Source organism: Chelonia mydas, chromosome 3, assembly GCF_015237465.2.
Source record: "Chelonia mydas isolate rCheMyd1 chromosome 3, rCheMyd1.pri.v2, whole genome shotgun sequence".
Classification (NCBI taxonomy): domain Eukaryota; kingdom Metazoa; phylum Chordata; order Testudines; family Cheloniidae; genus Chelonia; species Chelonia mydas.
In genome coordinates this window covers 90,725,451-90,740,752 of record NC_057851.1, presented here as the reverse complement: position 1 = coordinate 90,740,752, position 15,302 = coordinate 90,725,451, and the positions used below count along the sequence as shown (strand labels likewise).

General features: G+C 45.2%; 1 protein-coding gene across 3 annotated transcripts in view; it reads right to left on the bottom strand.

The window, feature by feature from the left end:
• Positions 1 to 14,741, bottom strand: part of HSF2 (heat shock transcription factor 2) — a 38,273-nt gene extending 23,532 nt beyond the window's left edge. For 2 of the 3 annotated variants that reach the window (XM_037894708.2, XM_037894709.2), the window contains exons 1-3: positions 14,408 to 14,741; positions 828 to 936; positions 551 to 678 (exon numbers count right to left, since the gene is read on the bottom strand). In XM_037894708.2, the coding sequence (XP_037750636.1) occupies positions 551 to 678; positions 828 to 936; positions 14,408 to 14,587 (417 nt within the window). In that variant the 5' untranslated portion in view covers positions 14,588 to 14,741. The remainder of the gene's footprint in view (positions 1 to 550; positions 679 to 827; positions 937 to 14,407) is intronic. The other variant, XM_037894710.2, reaches the window with a different exon arrangement.
• Between the last annotated feature and the right edge of the window lie 561 nt (positions 14,742 to 15,302).

The window sequence follows — 15,302 nt, the reverse complement described above, 5'->3', positions numbered from 1 at the left end:
TGTGGCATCCAAGCACCTTCCAGTGTCATATTAAGTGACATACATAATATCTTATCCTCTCCCCAGGGGAATCACTGCATGGTTTTTTAAAAAAGTAAACTGTGCTATATATTTATATTGGTGAATGCAAGATCAAAATAGTACAACTTGTAGTTGGAACAAAAAAAAAAAAAAGCACAAAATTTATAAAAATTTAAGAATAAATTTGTTTTGTAATTTTCTCATCCCTTCGGTGGGCTGCTGATTTACTATAATGAATAATTAAGGAAAAATAAAAAACAGCGAAAGACATATATATACACATATATATACACACACAAACACGTCTCATTCACTGTTTTTTATATATAAAAAACAGAGGGGATTACTTTGAAGAAACGCAAATCATTTCATTTTCTCTTTAAAAGTAAAATCCAAAATTCCTTTGTGACTGCAGGCCTCTATGTCAACAGTCGCCAGTTGCGACTGACTGACACGCCCACTCCATCTGTTCACAAGATTAGCTAAAAGAAGCCAATGCTCCATGTGTTTTGTATGACCTTTTACTCACCTTCCTTTTAATGTGCTCCAACAAATCATCACGGCCCTGCTTAAAGTATGGGTGCTGGAACTCCACAGGACCATCCCGTTCCAATTTGACAATGCCAGAGTCAACATGGACTACTTTACGGAAGCCATCTGAAAAACAGTTTAATCATGAAGAAAAGAAAACACTACAGAATTCAGAACTTTACTGCTGCAACCCCATCTACCCATTTTTAAGGGTTGGGTGAAAAAAAGTATGATTAGATAATTTTTAAGAAAGAAAGCTATACTAAAAAACTTACACATATTTAACTGTCTCACAAAGCTCGCCATGTTGTTGTGCTTGAAGTACTTGGGAAGAATCTCTTTTGCAAACCTTTGTTCATCCAACACCAGGAAACTCTGGCCATTCTAAAATGAAGAGCACATTGTATTTAATTTTTAAAAAATCTGTTTTTATAAAGGGGCACAGTAGATACTTAACATCTTATGAGAGGATATCCTTCCCCCCCCCCCCCCAAACATTTTATTAGGAAAAAAGTTTCCATCTCTTGTACTTACAAAGAACCATGTGCGACTATTTGGAAATCTGTCTATACAAATGCATGAATTTTGAATGACACTATGAACTTTACTACGCAAACTGCTGTATCATGAGTAAGGCTAAGATTTTGTCATGGATATGTTTAGTAAAAGTCCCGGCAAAACAGAAAAATTAATGGAAGCTGTGACCTGTCCCTAACTTTTACTAAAAATATCCCTGACAAAATGGGGATCTGCGAATCCCCACACTACTTCAAGTGGGGCAACTGCAGGGACTAGGAGCTGCCTGTAGCAGCTGGGAGCTGTGGGGTACCCCTGCCGCCTGCAGCTCCTGGTGTCCCCTGCTGCTCGGGGGTGGTGGGAAGCTGGGAGCTCTGGGGGGTTCCCACCATCTGTGGGGGCCAGGAGTTTGGGTTCCTCCAGCAGCCCGGAACTGCCCACCAGCCCCAGCGGTTTGCAGCAGCGGGGTACTCCCACCAGAGGTGGCGGGGGTACCCCACAACTTCCTGCCCCAGCGGGCGGTGGGGGACTCTGCAGCTCCCGACCACCGCAGGCTGAAGTCACAGAGGCCACTGGAAGTCACGGATTCCATGTATACCATGCCCTCCGTGACTAAATCAGAGCCTTAATCATGACTGCCTGTATATGTATATGGATCCACCACTGCTGATAGGACCTGTAGCAGCTACACACCACTCAAGGACAATGGGGAATACTTAAGATTAATGATAGCACTTTGCCCACACAAGTTATGCTAAAAAAAACCAGCTACACCTTTGATAAACTAGTGTAATCTTACCCCCCGGAGGGAATGGGGAAAGACAGAAACAGTGGAAATTTACTAAGAGCAGAACAAAAGAGGCCAAGTGACGAGGTGGGGTTTAAATAGGAAAAACCACAGGAACAGAGGGAGCCAGACAGGAAAAAGTAGTTGGAAAGAGAAAGGTCGTACAAACTGGAGAAGTGACTCAGTGAGGGAGAGACCAATCATCATGTAACAGCTTGCATGAAGCAGGGAACACCCTGCCTGCCCAAACAGCAATAGCTCCCCTCAAAAAGGGTGAGCTAGCAAGATGCAATGTGTTCAGAATGTTTGTTGTTTTCTATTTAATCTGTACTCTCTCGTGCTGCATATGATTAACTATAAACTGCAAAAATTACTCCTGAGGGAATTCTGCACCAAAAAAGTTATAAATTCTATGTACAATATTTTAAAATTCTGCATATTTTCTTTGTCAAAACAATAACACCAGTTTCAGTTATTTTGGTAATTTATTTCAAAATACCGATCAGCATGTATGCCTGTAACAATACATACAAAAAGAAAGATTCAGGAAATGTTTTTTTTGGCAAACAGATTTCTTACAAGGCGTATTAGTACAGAGCTTGAGTAATTCATTTAAAATACAATACAGAAATAGATTTCCTGCACCCCTCAGAAGCAGTGTGAAAGGCTTGGGGGAGTTAGGGATAATGGAAGAGCTGAGGGAGAGGGAATGAACCTGGAGGGTGGTTTGATGTGGGTATGGAACGGAAGACATCCCAGTCTGTCCCTCCACTAGCCCTTCTGAACCCCATTCTGTGACAGCCCCACCCCAGCAGCCCCACGTGCCCTGCTCTGTCAGTCCAGTGCCTCCTCTCCTGGCCCCGCTGTGAGGAACACAGCCTCTCCAGCTGGCTGCCCTCTCTTCTGATCCAACAGGAGTTCCTCGTTGGCAAAAGGTGTAACTGCCTCACCTCTCCAGCAGAATCTATATTCTGCAGAGAAAAACCAAAATCTGTAGGGAGCCTGAATTCTGAATTCTACAGAATTCCCCATGAGCAAAAAAAATGTGTTAGCAGTGCGATAACTGCATCACAATCACTGTGTGCATCCAGCGAGAGAGAGAGACAGAAACTGTTACCAGATGCTTTCACTCCTTTGGTGTGGAGGTCTGGGAGAGGTTGTGTTTAGGTACAGGATTACCACTGAACCCAGGGGGGCTAGGCAGCTAGACAGTGGGTTCCAGATCTCAGAAGGAATTGTTGGAGTGCACGTTTGCCAATGGACCCCAAGACTGGGGAGGTGGATAGACATCATTCAGGGTCTAGAAGTTAAAACACCTAGTGATCCACAGACACAGAGGCTTGGATTTCCTTTACAGCAGGCCAATGGGGGGCCAGCAAGGTGTGCCCAGCTGGATCTGTGACACCTGCTGAATATGAATAGAATCTAAACAGATATCTTCCTGAGTGCACAGACAGTTATCTTCATTGCTTCTGCTGTTGCTCATAGCTTCCTCAAGCACCAGCAGAACAAATTACCATGACTTATCAGTTACACTGAACACTACTGGAGCAATGAAACTGTACAGAATCCTGTCAGTTTCATTTGCTGCTTGGGAAAGCTCTGGGAAGGAGTGAAGTCTTAGGGACCCTCTTCCTCATAGCAACCAAGAGATTCTTGATAGAAAGAAAAGAGACTAAGATCTCTTTATCCCCTCTAGTAACTATAAAAGGATAGGAACTTCAAGTTTATCCAATACCAGTTAGCCAGAGACTAATGTAAAAAGATGAAGCTGTTAAGTCCAGGAACAGCAGTTTGCTAGAAATCTCTACACTCACTATGTCCATGCAGCTGGGTGTGAGGGAGGCTAGTCTTCTCACCAGTACACTGATCCTGAACTTTGATGATAACTTTACTGTCACTGTCAGGCCTTGTCAATAGTAGAACTATTCAGCTGTTTGTGCTTCAAATAATTGTGAAGCACAAAAATGACTGAATGCATCCCAACTGATTACCTTAGCTGGTTTATATTTTGCCCTTACATACATCAGGCTTGCCCTCAATTTAAGATGTGGGTTGTTATCTTTGACAGATGTCACTGATGACAGCTCCAGATGACAAGCCTCCACTTCTTTGCCTCTCAACACAAAAACACCTCTGCAGCCACGGTCCGTCCTAGCTTAATAGGGAGAACTGAGAGACCATTAGAAATATCATTTGAAGGTCCATAAATGACAGCTTTGCTCTGAGGAACCATATATGTGGTTCCTCAGAATGGGATTTGCAACTGGCAAATCACAAGAAGTTCCCCATCTAAGAAGTTGCAGAGCTTGAATTTGGGGGCATGGCTGAGGGGCAGGGGACACTTTGCAAGGGTATGGCAGAAGGCAAAGCACAGTGTCAGTCAGCAATCCACAGTGGAATCACTGGCAGCTGACCTGAGGACCACGGGGCGGGGGGGAGGGGGGTGTAGGGGAAGAGGGGGAAGAGAGCAGAGAAAGGACTCTTCACTGATGTAACTAAGGAGATTCACTACCTGAAAGAGCTGTTAAAGATTATACTGACTGTACCAACAGGAACTGTGTCTATGGTGGCACTCAATCTGAGAGTCAGCTGATTGATGCACAATTGAGATCTGCCCCTACAAATTCTGGGGTTACTTTCACCAATAGTTGCTCGCCTGACAATCATTTAAAGTCTTTTTTATGCGGATGAAAAGCACACTTGAAGTGATGGGAACAATGAGTGCTTAGATAGGTAAATTTCTCCTGTGTAGAAAAGGCCTTCTTTAGTATCCAGCTAATAGATTTCTGGAAAATTTCCCAAATCCCTTTAAATCAAGTGTACCTCAAAAGAAAAGCGATGTAAAAAGCAAAGCCTGAAACACCGTATGCCGGATTTTAAAATCTTGATAGTTTCATTCTCTACAGATCAATATCCCTACATTATTTCAATGAAAATAGTCAAAACCAGAAGTTAACACAACCACGACAATGTTGTTCTTCCATTGTTACAATAAAGGGAAATGGTATCTGTTGAAATTCACAACTATTAGTGCTGTAAAATGTGACATTAAATCAAAGGTCTGATTACCTATATGCCAATATCTTTTTGATCAAATTCCAAACATGATCATTAATTTCTGCCTCGACAAACTTCCCTAGACAATTACAAATGAACAGGTTATTCTTCACTTCCAGTAAAAAAAAATAACTAATGCAGTGTTATCTTAGACCAGCTTTTGTGTATCCATTTAAGAGACGGTGTACGTAAAGTTTTAGGGATGAGTTGTACGGCATTTGGAATCCTCCTAGATAAAACATCCATTATGACTGTAAAGTGTCACAACAATATTTCTGCTAAGAATACAGGTCCTTAAGCTACTTAAAACTAGATCACACTGAATGGTCAGTTAAAGCATTTAGAGTTCCCATTCCCAGACAAGGGAAACTAATATTAAACAAAAAGTAAAATTAACAAAAAAATAAGTTCATACCAGGTGGGATCTCCAACTCCTGTTTCTCCTACAGTGATTCAATATAATACCACAGTTAATTATATATTAAAAAACACATTGTTTAACGAAGTTTCTGATACAGGAGAAGTGCCTACAGTGTTCTATCATGAATAGGACTTATATCTAAGGGGGAGACGACATCATAATACTTCAGAGAGGGCCCGTATAACTAGGACTAGCTGGATCTGCTTCCCTTTTAGGAAGAACTGGAAAGTTTGAGGCCTAGTCTACACTACAGGGTTAGGTCCACACAAGGCAGCTTACATGAACCTAGTTGTGCATGTGTCTGTACTCAAATTGCTCTCCCACCACTCTAAATTCCCCATTACGCTGATATAGTAACACCACCTCTCTGATCGGCATACAGACATGATTGATATACTTAGGTTAGTGGGAATGCAGACTCTGTGTTACTTATTTCAACCCTAACTGCCCCCCCCAACAACTGTCCCACAACTGACCGCTCTGGTCACCATTTTTAACTCCTCTGGCCAGGGATTACAGAGACCAGAAGCTACTTTTCTAAAGCCCTGCAAATTTTTTAAATTCCTTTTCCTGATTGCCCAGTTTGGCCAGCACACCTAGCAGCTCTCCATGGTTAAATGCAACTGCCTAGCTGACCACACCAGCTGCATGCTCCAGATGCACTCCTGCCTGGAGCAGACAGGAGATATTGGCTCTCCCAGGCCTGTAAGGAGAAAAGGCTATGCAGGCACAGCTCCGATCCAGCCTTAGAAACGTCAACATATACAAGCAGATTGCTAAGGGGATGCAGAAGGGCTACAACAAGAACAAGAAGCAGTACCACAGCTCCTTGCTTTTCATGTGGCAGGCATAGCAGACAGCCAGGGAGGACAACAAACGATCCAGTGCCAAGCCACAAACCTGCAGCTTTTACGAAGAGTGGCATGCCATAATCAGCACAGACCCCCCCCCCCCCCCCCACACCAACCCCAGCAGCACTGAGTATACCTCCGAGAAGCTCAAGTCACAAGCCCTGGCTATGAACAGCAAGGAGGAGGTGGTGGTGTATGGGGGACAGGTGACTGAGGGGCCCAGCTGTGCAGCAAGCCAGAACCTGTTTTTGACTCCACCACAGTTCAGCCAGTCAAGCCCAGTGCAAGGGAAGGAACCTCACCTAAATGTGTAGACACATTTTCAATTTCAGGAATTGCACGCCCAAAGTACCAGGACAGAATCATATGACTTTCCATTAATTTATTCATGCTACGAGAGCTCGTGCTACAACCAAGAGAGCTAGAACTGCTATCTACTTTTCATTCCCCTCTAGGCAGGGAGGGGGGATGGTGAGCAGTTTATGTAATGTAAAAATATAATTAGGAAGGCCAAAAAAGAGAATTTGAAGAACAGCTAACCAAAGACTCAAAAAGTAATAAAAAAATTGCTAAGTTCATCAGAAACACGAAGCCTGCTAAACAACCAGTGGGGTCACTGGATGAGCAAGCTGCTAAAGGATCATGCAAGGATGGTAAGGCCATTGAGGGAAAAACTAAATGAATTCTTTGCATCAGCCTTCATGGCTGAGGATGTGAGGGAGATTCCCAAACCTGAGCCATTCTTTTTAGCTGACAAATATAAGGAATTGTCTCAGACTGAGGTGTCATTAGTGGAGGTTTTTGGAACAGATGGTATTCATTCAAGAGTTCTGTAGGAACTCAAATGTGACATTGTTGAACTACTGACTGTGGTTTGTAACCGATCATTTAAATGGGCTTCTGTATCAGATGACTGGAGGACAGCTAACATGAGGCCAATTTTTAAAAAGGGCTCCAGAGATGATTCCAGCAATTACAGGCCAGTAAGCCCAACTTCAGTACTGGGCAAACTGGTTGAAACTATAGTAAAGAACAGAATTGTCAGACACATAGATGAACGTAATTTGTTGGGGAATAATCAACATGGTTTTTGTAAAGGGAAATCATGCCTCACCAATCTACTAGAATTCTTTGAAGGGGTCAGCAAGCATGTGGACAAGCATGTGGAAATATAGTGTATACAGTGTACCTAGATTTTCAGAAAGCCTTTGACAAGGTCCCTCACCAAAGGCTATTAAGCAAAGTAAGCTGTCACAAGATAAAGAAGGTAGGCCCTCTTATGGATCAGTAACTGGTTAAAAGATAGGAAACAAAGGGTAGGAATAAATGGTCAGTTTTCAGAACGGAGAGAGGTAAATACTGGTGTCCCCCAGGGGTCTGTACTACTCAACATTTTCATAAATGGTCTGGAAAAAGGGGTAAACAGCGAATTAGCAAAATTTGCAGATGATACAAAACTACCCAACAGAGTTAAGTCCAAAACAGACTGTGAAGAGTTACAAAGGGATCTCACAACACTGGGTGACTGGGCAACAAAATGGCAGATAAAATTCAATGTTGATAAATGCAAAGTAACGTACATTGGAAAACATAATCCCAACTTTACATATAAAAAGATGGGGTCTAAATTAGCTGTTACCAGTCAAGAAATATCTTGGAGTAATTGAGGCTAGTTCTCTAAAAACATCTACTCAAAGTGAAGCGGCAGGCAAAAAACTCACAATATTGGGAATCATTAAGAAAAGGATATAGCTAAGAGAAAATATATTGCCTATATATAAATCCATGGTACACCCACATCTTGAATACTGCCTGCAGATGTGGTCGCCCCATCTCCAAAAAAAAATATTTGGAATTGGAAAAGGTTCAGAAAAGAACCAAAAAAAAAAAAAAAAAAATTAGGGGTATAGAACGGCTTCCATAGGCGAAGACACTAATAAGACTGGGACTTTTCAGCTTAGAAACAAGATGACGGGGGGGATGGGGGGGTGGGAGAGGAGAATATGATAGAGGTCTATAAAATCATGACTGGGGTGGAGAAAGTAAATAAGGAAGTGTTATTTACTCCTTCTCATAACACAAGAACTAGGAGTCACCAAATTAATTTAACAGGCAGCAGGTTTAAAACAAAATGAAATATTTATTCACACAATGCACAGTCAACCTGTGGAACTCTTTGCCAGAGCATGTTGTGAAGGCACTAACAGAGTTCAAAAAAGAATTAGATAAATTAATGGAGGCTATTCATCAATGGCTATTAGCCAGGATTGGAAGGGATGGTGTCCCTAGCTTCTGTTTGCCAGAAGCTGGGAATGGGCAACGGGGTGGATCACTTGATGATTACCTGTTTTGTTCATTCCCTCTGAAGCACTTGGCATTAGCCACTGTTGGAAGACAGGATACCAGGCTAGATGGACCTATGGTGTGACCCAATATGGCCATTCTTATGTACACAACTATGTCCCTGGAATCCTGAGAGATCTCAAAGCTTTCATGGAGGCATTCTGCAATCTTCTGTTGAAAGTTTCTAGGGAGGGTTGCCTTATTTTTTTCCTTTGTGGTACGACACTTTCCCATGCCACTCAGCAATAACTTCAGCAGACACCATTGCAGTATACAGGCTAGCAGCATATGGGCCTGAGCAGCTTCAGGAAGCCGGCAGCCTTTGTGACCCAAGGGAGTAACATATCAGCTAAAATCACCACTGCCTGGGGAAAACCGTGACAGCATTTAGTGTCATTGCCCTATACGACTAGAATCATGCAACCGAGCAAATCCCTTGTTTCCTTTTCCCCCAGTGGGCCATACTCACCAGAGCTGGGGCAGTGACTACTATTTTAAACCATTCTCACTTCTGCTTGGGATTGCTTGCGGACAGCAAGGGGAGTAACTTAAGATTCTGAAATCTTGCTTATTATAGTGAATGCATGAACAATGGTACCTCTGTGTGTTTTATCTTCAGCTGCTGCCACTGTGGCCTTCGGGATTTGCCCCTCCACGCCCACAGAACACCTGAGCCAAACAAGGAGGAGGGAAGGGAAAAAACCCCAAAACACTACTTGGGATAACATGTTCCAGGAGATCCTTCAAGCCAGTGCTGCATGGGACCACGAGCACAGGGTCCTATGCACTGCAGACAGCCTGGAGAAGGAAAGAGCAGAGAGGAGAAAGGCCCAAGAGTCCAAGCACGAAAAGGAGAGGGAGATGCACCAGGACATAATGGGGCTTCTTAGGCAATAAGCACACATGCTGCCGACTCTGGTGGACCTACAGATTCAACAATCCTGAGCTTGCCTTTCTCTGCAGCCCACTGAGAACTCAATATCAGAACCTCCCTACACTGCCCTCTCCACCCTGCATCATTCCATGTGCCTGCAGTATGCCTACTACTCCACTCTGGGGGACATTACAGACAACCTCAGTTTGACCTACACAGACTTGTGAAAACCATGGTTGATGTATGTATTGCTGAAACGGACATGAAAACTCTCTCTCCATCATAACTTAATAAATTAAGAGAACAGAAATTAACGTACTGTATTTATTTTAAAATTGCACAGGGTTTTTTTGCACTGATCGTTACAGAATAACATTTATTGTTTGGAAATAATTCATCTTTGTTAGTTCAAAACATATGCACAATGTCACACAACTCAAAGGACCATTCCCAAACAAACTTAACAGGTGCACTGTCAATGTTATATTCCTTTACAGTAACCACCACAGCACTCCCTGCTCTTTTGTGACCGGATACGCCAGGTAGAGCATACAACACCCCACACTACTCTTGCTCACTCTTAAAATGGTCTTTCAAAGCCTCCCTGAGCCACATAGCTCCACACTGAGTTCTTCTAATAGCCCTTGTATCTGACTGTTCAAATTCAGCAGATAGTAGCTCCACCTTGGCAGAAACTCCCCGCTCCGCCCCTTGCTTCACATGCATTACGCAGAAGATAGCAGGCAGCAATAACCATTTGGATATTTTTCTCATTGAGGTCCAATCTTGAAGGAAACAATACCAGCGACCTTTCAAATGATCAAATGCACATTCAACTGTCATTCTATACCCACTGAGCTGATAGCTGAATCATTCCCTGATGCTGTCAACTTCATGAGCCGGGGGGTATAGGGAAGCTGGGTCCCCCAGGATCACTATTGATATTTCAACATTCCCAATGGTAATCCGCCGGTCAGGAAAGGAAGCCTATGCTGGTAGCTTTTTGTAACAGTCCTGTGTTCTTAAAGATGTAAGCGTCAGGCACCTTCCCTGAGCAGCCCACACTGTTGGTGAAGAGGTCCCCTGTGATCCATCAATGGTTGCATAACCATAGAAAAGTAGCCCTTTCTGTTGAAGTACTCTGTGACAAGGTGGTCTGGTGACAAAATAGGGATATGCATGCCATCTATCACTCCACTGCAGTTCAGGAACCCCACTGCTACAAATCCATCCACTATATCCTGCACATTGCCAGTTACAGTCCTGCTTAGCAGGAGGTGATTAAATGCCCTGCAGACTTGCATCACAACAGCCCCCTCAGTGGATTTCCTGACACCAAACTGATTTCTAAATGACTGGCATAGCACGTGTCTATAGTGTGGTATCAGCTCTCATTTTGGTGTCCCACTGCTGAAGCATTGGGGCAAGCTTGGCATACAGCTCCAGGAATGTGGCCCTAAGAAACCGGAAGTTCTGCAGCCATGGATAATCATCCCAAACCTGCATTACCACATGATCCCACCAGTCAGTGGGTGTTTCTCAGGGCCTGAAACAGTGCTCCACCACCTGAAGGTGCTAAGTGAATGCCACCAACATTCTTGAACTGGTTCTCGCTATGTCCCACAGCAATCTGTCCTCCAAGGGAATTATGTTCCTCACTGATCTGCTTCTTCTTGTGGCTCTGCAAAAGACTCCAGGATTGTGTGCCCTGTGCTTGCAACGCTCATGACAACAGTGCAGAGCTGTGCAGGCTCCGTGATTCTGTCAGAGATAGTGGATGGGGGGTGGGAGGAGGGCCACAAGGATTTGTGGGATTTTGAAAAAAGGCACAAAAATTATGGGACATAACATTATGCAATGGAGACAGTTGAAAACTAGGAAGTTAGCCCCATGCTCCCAGTCACCCCTGCACAACTCGTTTTGGCCCCATCATGCATTGCCAAAGCTTTCCAAAAGATGCGCGCTGGATGATGGCTAGTTGCACAATGGGATACCTACCCCTGGTGCACCGCACTCTGCGGTGATACAAGCACTCTGTTGAGTGCATGCACTGTCAACACAAGGAGCAAAGTACACGTGCACACAAGCCACATACTAACTGCAGTGGTTGTATGCTGATATAACTTAAGACTTAAGTTTGTAGTGTAGACATGACCTACATTAAAATATTTTCTTAGCAGTTGGTTTAAGACCTGTTAACAGAAAAATTACAGAACAGAAACATTTAAATTTTAAATACAGCGAGCTTGCCCCCAGTTGCATCACAAACTAGTAAAGATGACCATGGACAAGTCAACGAGGCTCTAATCTTCCACAGTGCTTCAACTTACTTAAATGAGACGACAAAACAAACCCATGTTAGAAAATCTGTTAGTCTCTGAGGTGCCAAAAGTTCTCCTTTTCTTTTATCTTAACCTCTGTGACTGTTACCCCCTCTTTAAAATTGACATATTTACCTATCTTTGTAAAGTGCTTTGAATGCTATAGATTGAAAATGCTATGTAAATGCAAAACATTACTTAACTTTATGATCCACAGTAGAAAGAAATTTAGTGAAGCACAATACAGTTGTCACCCCATTCCTCTAGCAGAGGAGAAATGCTTGTCATAGTTACGTTAAGAGCATAAAAAAATAAGAATGGCTATACTGGGTCAGACCAATGATCGTTCTAGCCCGGTAGTATCCTGTCTTCCGATAGTGGCCAGTGCCAGCGCCTTCATGGACACCAGCCATTGATGGACCTATCCTCTGAGAACTTATCTAATACTTTTTTGAACCCAGTTATACCTTTGGCCTTCACAGCATCCACTGGCAACGAGTTCCACCAGTTGACTGTGTGTTGCGTAAAGCAGCACTTCCTTATATTAGTTTTAAGCTTGCTGCCTATTAATTTTAATAGGTGATCCCTGGTTCTTGTATTATGTGAAGAGGTAATTAACACTTCTCCATTCATTTTCTCGATGCCACTCACGATTTTATAGACCTCTATCATATCCCCCCTTAGTCATCTCTTTTCTAAGCTGAACAGTCCCAGTCATTTTAATTTCTCCTCCCAGGGAAGCTGTTCCATACCCCTACACATTTTTGTTGCCTTTCTCTGTACCTTTTCCAATTCTAATATACTTTTTTGAGGTTAAGCAACCAGTACTCACAATATTCAAGGCGTGAAAGTAACACGGATTTATATAGTGGCATTATATTTTCTGTCCTATTCCTCTCCTAACGGTTCCTAGCATTGTTAGCTTTTTCGACTGCTGCAGCACATTGAGATGTCTTTAGAGACCTATCCATGATGACTCCAAGATCTCCTTCTTGAGCTGTTGCTAACCAGCAGCAAGTATTTTTAAACAGCATTTCTTGCTTTCCCTGTCATCACTAGTTTGTTGTATATCACATGCTATAAGTTTACCTGTCCCAAGTTGTTCCTACTGAAAACAAACCATCTCCTAAAAAAATCCATATGATAATGTTCGAAGAGCTGGTCCAATGAGTCACAGTGGTAGGACTGGCAAAATGCAAAAGAACTTGAGAATAAAAGAACTTACTAGTGTAGTGTAAGTACTCCTTTAACTCAGGGGTTCTCAGACTTAATTGCACTGTGACCCCCTTCTGACAACAAATATTACTACATGACCCCAGGCGGGGGGAGGGAACCAAAGCCTGAGCCCCACCACCCCAGGTGAGGGAACCAAAGTCAAAGCCTGAGCCCGGCCACCCCGGGCTGAAGCCAGGGCAGTGGGGCTCAGGCTTTGGCTTCAGCAAGTCTAACACCAGCCCTGGTGACCCCATTAAAATGGGGTCCCAACCCATAGTTTGAGAATTGCTGCTTTAACTAAAGGGGAGTGCCATCCTCCTGTGATTTTTTTTTTTAAATTACACATCCTTTTAGTTCCCTCCTGTCATTGCCAACGAGCATCAACACTCATGTGCACTTATACGAAACTATTTCTATTGATCACACACCAAAGACCATTTTTGAATTTACTAGAAATGACACTATTATGTTTTACATGTGGAAGAGACAGGACAACTAATTTCTACACCCTCATCAAACTAAAGAGAAAAAACACTTTATAAATTTGGTGCATATTTTCCAACAGATTAGATATCCAGCAAGTTTGTTTAAGCAGCCTCTCCTCCTACCCTCAAAACTGGAAGGAAAAATGTGAATACGCGTCATATATAATAAAATTAAAACTACTACAGAGTAGGGATACAGGGAGAGAAAAAGGCAGAAACATGGAAACGCTCTCATTAAAACATTTTAAGAAACCAAATCACCTTCAGACTCCAGTTGTGCCTCACCACCACCTATCCACCCCAGAACCAGGCCACACAATCTCCTCCACAAGCTCAGAGCTTCCCACCCCCATCCCCTTGCCGCCGCCGCCCCATCGTTTTGTAGGCTACCCCCAAACCTGGAACCTACTGATCTGGGGTAAGCAGCCTGTTCCTCGACAGCCCCCCCAACACTTTATCCTGCGGGGTCGGGGCAGGAGACTGAACCCGCTGCGGAGCGGGACTCTCCAACGCACGCACGGCGTAAATCTGCTCCCTGAACCAGGCCAGGCCGGTGCCCAGAACCGAGAAATCCCCGCCCGTCCCCCGCCGAGCGGCGGCAGCTCGGGACCGGGGAGGGGGGGAGCGGACACGCACGAGGAGTTTCTGGGTCCAGACGGGGAAGGAACGGACCTGGCTTGAGGGAGGTTCCGGGTTTGTCCCCCCCGCGCGACAGCGGGCAGGGCGCTGCGGGCCCCCTGTGCTCGGGGCGGGGGCTTAGTCCAGCTGCCCCCCCCCCCAGTACAGGACACACTAGCCCTGGGGGAGGAAAAGGGGCGTCGGGCCCCTCTTGCCTCAGGCTGCGGGGAGGGAGGCGCGGCCACGCCGAGCGGGGCCCGTCTCCCCAGCTCAGTCCGCCCTCATCTTCCCGTGTGTGCGGGGGGGGCGAGACGCGTCTCTTGCCCGGTGGGGGAGGGCGGCTCCCAGTCTCCGGGGCCCCTACCTGGCTCCAGGTGATGAGCTGGTTGCTGGGCGCCTCCCCCAGCAGCGCCCACAGTTTGCTCAGGAAGGCCGGGACACCCGCGCTCGCGGCCGCCGGCTGCTGCTGCTGCTGCTGCTTCATTGTCGTTGTGGTAGGACCAGGATGGAGCGAGGCTGGAGTGGCCGGGCCGCGTGCGCGCATGCGCACCTACCTCCCACAAAACGCGGGCCTCACGCGCCTGCGCGCGTGTGTGGTGTTCCCCTACTCCGCCACACGCCCTTTACATAACGGGCCCACGTGCGGCACCCTCACGTGCAACAACAGCGTCAGTCCAGCGTTCCTATTGGAGGGAACGCGGAACGGCGCAGGGAATCTCTGCGACGCTCAGCGGGAGGGCGGAACCTCACTCTGAGATTCTGTGTAAATAAGGAGTCTCCCCAGCCAATCGGGAAGTGACTCTCTGCCCGAGACGGGGGAACGTGAGTGCTATGCACGTGAGAGACAAAGTGGGGGTGCAGCCAAGAGCTCAAGAAAACAGGAGTGGACGGATTGGCGGGATGAAGGCACGGGGGTGAGGAGTAGGGCTGGGACAGTTTGGGAAGGAACCTGTCATGCTCGTCCCATTCAAGAAACTACCTACGTGAAGGGGCAATACGTTAACACTGGAGAGAGTGTTTGCGGGAGATGATGTAGCCCTAATTGTGCCTTATACTAGGGGTGAGCAAAATATAGCCCACGGGCTGCATGTGGCCCATCTAACATTTCTGTCCAGCCCGCTGTGACTCCTCTGGTGGAGCAGCTTGCTCAGGAAGGCTGCCTTCATGCTGTGGTCCCAGCGCCACTCCCAGAAGTGGGTGGCTGCTGCTGGCATGTTGTGTGCCCCAGGGACTTCCTTAAACCTCCTCCATGAATTTCT